Source organism: Oncorhynchus nerka, linkage group LG22 (assembly GCF_034236695.1).
Source record: "Oncorhynchus nerka isolate Pitt River linkage group LG22, Oner_Uvic_2.0, whole genome shotgun sequence".
NCBI classification, from domain to species: Eukaryota; Metazoa; Chordata; class Actinopteri; order Salmoniformes; family Salmonidae; genus Oncorhynchus; species Oncorhynchus nerka.
The window spans coordinates 66,802,478-66,812,486 of record NC_088417.1 but is presented as its reverse complement, the minus strand read 5'-3'; the positions used below and the strand labels follow the sequence as shown (position 1 = coordinate 66,812,486).

At 45.6% G+C, this 10,009-nt stretch overlaps 1 protein-coding gene across 10 annotated transcripts in view; it reads right to left on the bottom strand.

The window, feature by feature from the left end:
* Positions 1 to 3,609: 3,609 nt before the first annotated feature.
* The window catches only part of fam222ba (family with sequence similarity 222 member Ba), a 78,622-nt gene continuing 72,222 nt past the window's right edge, over positions 3,610 to 10,009 (bottom strand). For all 10 annotated transcript variants that reach the window (XM_065007322.1, XM_029627648.2, XM_065007324.1 and 7 more), the window contains one exon: positions 3,610 to 7,591. In XM_065007322.1, coding sequence (XP_064863394.1) covers positions 5,793 to 7,591 — 1,799 coding nt within the window. In that variant the 3' untranslated portion in view covers positions 3,610 to 5,792. The remainder of the gene's footprint in view (positions 7,592 to 10,009) is intronic.

Below are 10,009 nucleotides of genomic sequence, written 5' to 3'. Positions count from 1 at the left end.
CACCCGAACATCACACCTGCAGGACCGATACAGGATGGCAACAACAACGGAGTTACACCAGAAACGCACAATCTCCACATCAGTACTCAGACTGTCTGCGAGAGGCCTGTTGTATAAGGCAGGTCCTCACCAGACATCACTGGCAACATTGTCGCCTATGGGCACAAACCCACTGTCGCTGGACTAGACAGGACTGGCAAAAAGTGCTCTTCACTGACGAGTCGCGGTTTTGTCTCACCAGGGGTGATGGTCAGATTCACGTTTATCGTCGAAGGAATGAGTGTTACACCGAGGCCTGTACTCTGGAGCGGGATCGATTTGGAGGTGGAGGATCCGTCATGGTCTGGGGCGGTGTGTCACAACATCATCAGACTGAGCTTGTTGTCATTGCAGGCAATCTACACGCTGTGCGTTACAGTGAAGACATCCTCCTCTCTCATGTGGTACCCTTCCTGCAGGCTCATCCTGACATGACAATGCCACCAGCCATACTGCTCGTTCTGTGCGTGATTTCCTGCAAGACAGGAATGTCAGTGTTCTGCCATGGCCAGCGAAGAGCCCAGATCTCAATCCTATTGAGCACATCTGGGACCTGTTGGATCGGAGGGCTAGGGCCACTCCCCACAGAAATGTCCGGGAACTTGCAGGTGCTTTGGTGGAAGAGTGAGGTAACTTCTCACAGCATGAACTGGCACATCTGGTGCAGTCCATGAGGAGGAGATGCACTGCAGTACTTAATACAGCTGGTGGCCACACCAAATACTGACTGTTACTTTTGATTTTGACCCCCCCTTTGTTCAGGGACACATTATTCCATTTCTGTTAGTCACATGTCTGTAGAACTTGTTCAGTTTATGTCTCAGTTGTTTAATCTTAAATTCATACAAATATTTACACATGTTAAGTTTGCTGAAAATATACGCAGTTGACAGTGAGAGGACATTTCTTTTTTTGCTGAGTTTATGTGCCTGCTAGCTACTACTTGCTAGCATCATTGACAAAAAGAGTTGAAACAAAGGACTCTTTTCAATCTGCTGAAGCGTTACAGATTCCACTATATAAATGTAAAGGTAATTATCCATTGAACCGACATATTCAGCGTTTACCGTGAATGCTAAAGCAGAGACTGCATGCAGCCTTTTACATTTCAATCATGCAGTAAAGCTGAACTTCCACGATGCGGATTGAATAGAGCTAGCTAACAAGTGATTTTGGGCACTGATAAACAGCTTGTAGCTTGTACTTTACGATAGTTTGAAAGCTTGCAGATGAGGAAGTTGTAGACATGTTATTGAATACACTGACTAGTTTTCATGCATTTTTCTACTTGATAATTACTGCATTAAACACCTTAGCTAAATGTAAAATAGCACGACTAAGAACTCCTCGGCAAAAACGTCAAAATTAATTACACATTTCATGATTTATCTTAGATTAATTCTCACTATTTTAAGGAAGTGGCTATGTTGTTGCAACGGCGACTCAGGACAAACAACAGTACTTGCCAGGGTTCGATATGTGAACATAACACACATTGACATCAAACCACACCCCTAAGACAACTCTTGGCTTCAGTCACCACCGCTAGCATTTCTTAATGAGTAATCTTCAAAACGAGGCCAAATCAGGAAGTGCAGTTTCACTTTAAATTTCAATGGAGTTATAATGCCGATCTTCTGCGAAACCTCGGCGATATGGATTGAATATAACCGTTTGTGATACCTTATCCATAGCATTTCACACCTGAATCTAGAATTCTGTGAGCAAAGCATAACTTAATATTTTAACAGCATACAACTTGCTTATGATTACTGTAAATCATGGACTCATTCTGACCGGTATGGTGGACTGTCGTTCTCCATGAAAATTGTGCATAAATACCCATTCACAAAGTTAATTGAAAGGTCACAGAATAATATCCCTTTGCCACTGTCGATTAGTCAATCCCTGCATTGCTCAAATGTCTCTCGATAGAGCGATACTGAACTGAACCCAGACCCCCCCCCCCCCACTGTGCGCTCTTTATATAACTTCCAATTTCCATCCCTGCCAGACGGATCAAATCCAGCCAGTCCTGCAGATTTCACAGCTTGCTCTGGCTGTGTGACTTCCTGTCACTATTTTGCACCGGATTGCTTTGATACAATCAAAAGCACTGAATGTAATTGGTGCAATCACCGTACACCAGATGTTGCAGTTAAACGACAATGTGAGGCACAAGGGATGTACACTACATGACCAAAGGTATGTGGACATCTGCACAGGGGCATTGTCATGCTGAAACAGGAAAGGGCCTTCCCCAAACTGTTGCCACGAAGTTGGAAGCATAGAATTGTCTAGAATGTAATTATATAATGTAGCGTTTAGATTTCTCGTCACTGGAACTAAGGGGCATGGAACATTATTCCTCCTCCACCAAACTTTACAGTAGGCACTATGCATTTAGTAAGTAGCGTTCTCCTGGCATCCTCCAAACTCAAATTCGTCCACCGGACTGCCAGATAGTGAAGCGTGATTTATCACTCCAGAGAACTGTTCCAGTCCAATGGCGGCAAGCTTTACACCACTCCAGCTAACACTTGATATTGCGCATGGTGATCTTAGGCTTGTGGTGCAGCTGCTCGGCCATGGAAACCCATTTCATGAAACTCTCGATGAACAGTTCTTGTGCTGACATTTCTTCCAGAGGCAGTTTGGAACTCGGTGAGTGTGGCAACTGAGGACAGATGATTTTTACACGCTACGCGCTTCAGCACTCGCCGGTCCTATTCTGTGAGCTTGTGTGGCCTACCACTTCACGGTGGAGTGGTTGTTGCGCCTAGACTTTTCCACTTCACAATAACAGCACTTACAGATGACCGGGGCAGCTCTAGCAGGATAGAAATTTGACAAACTGACTTGTTGGAAAGGTGGCATCCTATGACGGTGCCATGTTGAAAGTCACTGAGCTCTTCAGTAAGGCCATTCTGCCGCCAATGTTTGTCTATGGAGTTTGCATGGCGGTGTGCTCGATTTTATACACCAATCAGCAATGGATGTGGCTGAAATAGCCAAATCCACTAATTTGAAGGGGTGTCCACATACTTTTGTATATGTAGTGTATGTAGAGCGAGCCTAAAATCATTCATCGATTGTTGACTTCCTAACTGGGTCCAAATGCAGCAACTGTTCTGAGGTTTCTGTACCTGATTGATAGAGGCAAGGTGCTATCTAAAAATCAATGACTATGTGATTATGATGCAGGTAAATCTTTATTTCACACAGTAACCTACTATTGAAATTAAATCTGAGGGACTAAAATGGAAAAAGACATGGAATACAGTCTTATCTAAGGAAATCATTCAAGCAATCAGGGGGTAACACTATAAACCTCAATGGGGGAGGGGGGGGGGGTAACCCATGCAGATCTACTAGGCAGTGAGCAGACAGGTATATGGTCTGGACACAAACAAGGTTAAAAAGATTCCAATTTGTTCCATCTGTTCTCACCGAATGAAGGGTAGTAAACTTATACATACAAATAGGCCTACTCATATTTTTGTAAGTTCTGTATGGCTCATCAAATAGGAGAACAGGCATCAAAAGAACATGACATCCATAGAACACTAATTTCAAAGCATAAATTAGAACTTTATTTAATTATTACAATATTACAAAAAGAGTAGCACAACTCTCACGCTTTTGCGTCTTATCTGTCGTACAGCCAGAGTGATACGTAAAAGAAAGGCTTATTGGGCCTTCTTCCATTTCACAGCAATAGTAAAAGGAACAAAGAGGAAAAATAAGATTTAAATAGCAAGAAAATCAAGTATTACAAATAGTCACAAGTGAAGCTTTGATTTTTTTTTGTTACAACCCAGTAACTACACATAGATTTAAAATATAATTACAAAATATTACTCCATTTCTTGTTTTCATTAAAAAAAAGAATCTAAGGAATTGCTTTTTCTATTAAACAAAAACAGTATAAAAAAATGTTTAACAGAAATTGCTGTTCCTCTGTATGTATCCTTGCAATCTTCCAATCATAATTTTTGATTTTCATTATAACCATGCTTGTTTTCAAAGGAAAGTCCAAGGACCAAATACTTAAGGCTTTTTAAGGGCTGTTTGAGAGGGAGGTGAACAGAATGTGGATGTCAGTGTCCACCCACTCTCACATACAGACACACACTAGCACATACAAAACACACATTTACACTCAACCCACGTCAGCAGGCATCATTCTCACAGACACACACACACACTACACTTTAAAGTTAGTAGTATAGTAGGTAAGCCAGTGTACAATAAAATAAACAATGCATTTGCTGTTTAACTTTGTTTAACTCCAAGTGATCTTGCAAGTGATCAATTTGGTCTCTTCAAGCACACTTCATATCAGAATCAGTAGCAACTAGACCTAACTTAACCTAATGATACATAAAACATTTAAAAAGAACTCAGGATCAAAACTCTGCTTTTGGTTCATCGTTAGTTTCTAATATAATATTAGTAACAATTATATTTCTTCCACTCCAGTAGTAAGGTGTAGTCCTGATAACTAGCCCCCTCCCTTCACTAAACAACTGCCAAACAGAACTTTGCATCTCAACAATTCAAGTAATAGTTTTCGGGTTTACCAAAATTATAGGAAAAAATGTAACCAACATAAAATGGCACATATTTTAAAAGGTGTTTTTCCTTGTCAATTATGTGACTTTGGCCATTTCAGGATTCAGACAGAATGAACAGATTTGATTTTTTTCCCACTACATTTAAATAAAAATATGTTATTCCACAATCATGTTGCAAACCTCAATTGGCAATGGTGACAAAATGGATTGTAACAGACACCTGAATTCATTGCAGCATTTTGAGCAGGAGCGCATCGGTTGGTTGGCTCCCCCAGTCAGTCCCCACATTAAATTGCTCCCTGCAGGATCTAGATGTCAATACAGTATATATCTATACTCTGTACAAACATCAACCTGATTAGATTAGATACTTCGATGATAGACAGGAATCAACCTTGAACAGTGGGTGACCTGATTCATAAAACAGTCCTATTACACAAATAAATAAATACGTTAAAAGAAAAAGAAGCCTCTTTGTACATGTGCATATGGCAAGTCTCTCCATCTGTACTTTGTAGTGTCCAGTGACTGACAGTTCCACACTGAACCATTCACTAATTATCTCATCTCTGTGGTGATTTCAAGAGGAAAATATATATATATGCTTTTAATTTCGATGTCACAACGAGATTCACATGTAAACATAATAAGTGAAAATTAGCCACTTGTCCAATAAAACTAGTCGGAGCGGAGAAATCCCCACTCGACCCTGCAAAAACATCAAGATCCTTATGAGAATGTGTTTTCTTTCCTCCATCAACGATCAGTGCATTTTCATTCATCGTCTGCAGGAGACATCTTTTATGCTTAAAAGAAAAAAACTCTTAGGACAGATCTGAAGTAAAAATAACTCTGTATCCTCAGATCCAGGCACACTGACAGACAGGTAGGATGGGAAAAAAGGTAGGGAATGACGACAATCACATACATAAGAAACGTTCCCTAGAGGGTGCCTACTGAAAGGACTCATTTACAAAATCAATTGATCACTTGCAAGATTGACTACAAAAAAAGAAAAACACTGCTCTTTATTAAATATATTTGTCCTTTTTTTAATGTCAGTGTTCATTTTTACTTAATTTAATTGTATTTCATGTTTTTCCATTCTTAAGACTAAAAGAAGAAGGTTCTTGTTTTTGATAACGGCTGTATAGACAATGCCGGCCATAGCTTATCTTATCTGTACCCTGGGTGCTGGATCTGAGTGGTTCTGCCGTCCCCTGGGCCAACCTCGGGCCCCACCCTGTTCATTGGTGGCCTATGCATCTTGCCTATCAGCCCAAGATTCTGATCTCGGAAGCAGGGCGTCTGAAAGTCCCCGCCCAAGTAATCTGCTGTTTTCATCAGACTAGTCTGGCTGGAGGAGGAGGAAGAGGAGGTGGAGCCGCCACCCCCGGGCCTGTAATGGCCTCCCCCAGGGGGCCCGCCGCAGTCTAGCGTGGTGGTGCCCCCATGGAACGGCATGGCCAGGTCCTGAGACCCAGAGCTGTCGCTGTTGGGCGTGGGCAGGATGCTGCTGTTCCACACAGCGTGTGGCTGGAAGTATTGGCCACCATTGGTGTAGTGGGCCAGTGGACCCCCAGGCATGCCGTTGTTGTTGATGGGAGGAGAGGGGGTGGGCTTCTCTATAGGAGGCTTCAGGCTGTATGAATGGCCCCCACACAGCTCCGGGGGGTAGCCCATTCGAGAAGGATGCTTGCAGGGGTGGCCCCCACCCTCCTGCTGCATGTGCTGTAGATAAGCCAACTGCTGTTGGTTCCAGCGCATCTGCTGCTGCTGTTGGTGATTATGTTGTTGTTGTTGATGCTGCTGCTGTTGTAAATGACGTTGGTGTTGCTGTTGTAAATGCTGTTGGTGCTGCTGTTGTAAATTATGTTGGTGTTGCTGCTGTTTGAGATCATTGTGGTAAACATGCATCCTGTTCATGGCAGCCATGTTGTTTTGGGGGTTAGCGGGGACAGCAGCCTTGTCTGCGGGACACATGATGCAGTTGGGGTGTGGGGGCAGGCCGGGGGGGCAGGCGTTGGTGTGCGGGTTGCTGTGCATGGACACCCTGGAGCAGGCATTGTTGAAGAGGTTGCGGCTGATGGGGCTGGGGTTGGCAATCTGGCCCTCACACATGGAGGTGGCTCCAGCCCCCTGGGCCCGGGCTTGGCAGAACTGGTTGATCTGGTGCACGATGCTGCTCAGGTCTGGCTGGCGACTCTGGTTCAGGCCAGCAGCCATGGTGAGCGGAATGGTTGAGGTAGAGACTGTAACGTTAGGCGGTGCGTCGGCATCGGGCAGCTTCCGGCCACCCTGCAGTCCAGGAGGTGGCTGCCCCTGCTGCTGAAGGTGCTGTTGCTGCTGCTGTTGGAGCAAGAGGGTGAGACCAGAAGGAGGCTGGGGATGGCCCAGTGCTTGGGGGTGGGACAGTGTCTGGGGCCTGGGCAGCCCCTGTTGCAGGTGCTGCTGTTGAGGCATGCAGGGTGGGTGTCTGAGGCCCTGCTGCTGCTGGGGGTGGGTCTGTTGTAGAGTCTGTGGGTGAGTCTGGCTCGCAAGTTGAGGGTTCAGGCTCTGCTGAGACTGGGACCCGCCCTGGCCTTGGGAAGGGGGTTGGTGAAGGTTTAAAGTGCTGGCCGAGGCCGCTGCTGTAAAGGGCCCCCGAGGACCAGGGGGGTTCATGATGACCCCAGAGGGGTGCAGGCGCGACCGGCTGCCGTCAAAGTCTTTGAGGATGCCCTTGACGACAGGCACCTTGACGATGGCAAGGAGGCCGGCCTTGGCGTTGGCCTGAGAGGGGGGGTAGGGGCTGTAGCGCTGGCCTGAAGTATCCAGCCCGTTGACTGTGCGGCGCACGTGGTTCCTCTGGGGGACCTTGACACTGTTGGGGAAGATCTTGATGGTCAGGGGGTTGTTGGCAATCTTCTTAGCATAAGCATCCAATTCCGCAGGGGTTGGATACTGAGCGGATCTCATCCTCTGTGTAGTGTCCCCTGGGGTGACAGAGACAGAAAGATAGAGAGGTGGGTGGAGAGAGGGAGAGAGAGAAATGTTAACGCAGGTAAAAAGCTAAATGTCAGGTTTCTCGTCAGAGGAGCAGATGTGTGGTAATCTGACCGGAGGTTCTAAGGTTCTCTTCTGAGAAGAACGGAACCGGACTGACTTCAACAACATTCTCACATTCCAAATCTCAGCACTTCCCCTAATATCAAAAACAGCACAGTGCTCTCAACTCATATCTCACAAGGACACAATAGAAGCTGAACCCCAAATGGCACCCTATTATCTTTATAGTGCACTACTTTTGGTCAAAAGTAGTGCAGTATATAGGGAATAATGTGACATTTTGGACGCATACAGAGAGTTTAATCTTGACTGGATTCCCCGAAGCAAGCAACACATTCCAATCTCTGTTCCTATTCTGAAGTGCCGTAGTTGAGGTTTACATTCAGTCAGTAATGGGTCATTATAAATTGTAGCTAACAACAAGTGTGTGTGAGATGTGAATCAGAGAGTGACAAGGAAGAAAGGACTTACTTTGCCTGCTACTGATTCCCAGACTAAACAAGGCAACAGTAAATATGTCGTCCCCACGAATGATGCAGAACCCCCCCCCCCCCCCCCATATATCTCGATGGTAAGACACATCATTCACCCAAGTTTAGAAAAAATCTGGCCAGAGTTGTACGAGATCTTGCATGCGACTAACGTATGAACGAATGGACGGACAGAGACAGATCCACAGTCCCCTCCCCGATTTCATTGTGGGAGAAAACAAAGAGGAGTGAGGCAGAAAGGGAGAGGAGGCAGTGTTGGTCCCCTGTGTCTGCCATGGGGATAGTTCTCCTCTGTGTCAAATAGGGAGGGAGGGGGTAGGGAGGGAATGAGGGAGCGCAAGAGGCAGAGAGAGAGAGGCAAAGAGAGAGAAAGTGCGAGAGAGGTAGAGAAAGAGCGGAGCAGGTCCATGACAGCAGACAGTAATCACACAGCGTCTCTCTGATCTCTGGAACACCACTGAGCCCTCAGCCCTTTGACTGAGACATTTGTTACAGCTACTAAGCACCTCACTGGCTATATTTAACAATGCCCCAGTGTGTCTGAAGATGCTGTAGTTTGAGTGTGTGTATGTTTGTGTTTGGGGGAGTGTAAGACTGATAAGGTGTGTGTTTGACATGTGCATTCAGGTGCCCGTGAGTATGTTGTGTGTGTGTTCAGCATGTGCTAAGGTGATGGCGTGTTTCTGTCACTCGGTGAGACTCATTTTCTTTCCCCAACTGTAAAAGTCAGTTATAATGTAATATGAGAGAGAGGGGCCTGCCTCCAGCCATTGTGATCTGGGTTGAGGAGAGCAGAGGTTCTGTATGCAACCTCACCAAGCCTCCCCTCCTCAGGCTGAGCCCTGGGTCTCAAACCCGGTCACCTTCCCTGCCCCAGCCAGCCAGCCTGACCTACATACATACACATGCAGTCACGTCCCAAATGACAACCTATTCCCTACATAGTGCACTACTTTTGACCAGGGCCCAAAGTGCCATTTTGGATACACCAACAGATAGTGAGACACAGGCAGTCCCACAGTGATGCCTTTTTAAAACACTGTCTGAACCAAAGTGAACCCTCATCTTTTAACATCCAAACCATACATTCTTATATTTAGTTATTCTATTCAATTACTATATCTAGTACAACATCCTTCTATTAAATACGTGGGTAAAAAAAACAAAAAACTCTTAGAGGGTGGCTAGTTCTGTCTTTTACTGGGGACGAAATGTCTCAAATGTCAAGTAATGCTACCGGGTTCCATCGTAGACTCATCTCCTAATGTGGATGTGAATGGGTTTTAGTCTTTCCACAAGCTGTAAGTCTCTCTCCATCTACCTCTCCTCTCTTCAGCCTCACAGGCAGCATGCAGTGAGTGGGCTAGGCAGAGTGGCACTAGGCAGAGAGCTGAGCTGTGAAGACTGGCACGGTGGTGTCACAATGCTAAGGGGCTAATTAATCCGCTCTCTTTCTTTAAATGCACAGGGAAAAAAGGGTGGCAATGAGATGGGCCTCATCGATGAGGATGGGGGCGTGCTGTTGTCCACGATAAGCTGCTTATTTTTGTTGACGTTGAGAGAGAGGTTATTTTCTGGGCACCTCCCTCTAGTCTCGTTGCGGTCAGTAATCAGGCCTACCACTGTCGTGTCATCAGCAAACTTGACGTTTGAGTTGGAGTTGTGCGTGGCCACGCAGTAATGGGTGAACAGGGAGCACAGGAGGGGGCTGAGCACACCCCTGGAGGCTCCAGTGTTGAAGATCAGTGTGGTGGAAGTGTTGTTGCCTACCCTCACCACCTGGGGTCAGCCCGTTAGGAAATCTAGGATCTAGTTGCACAGGGAGCATTTCAGACCCAAGGCCCGAGCTTAGTG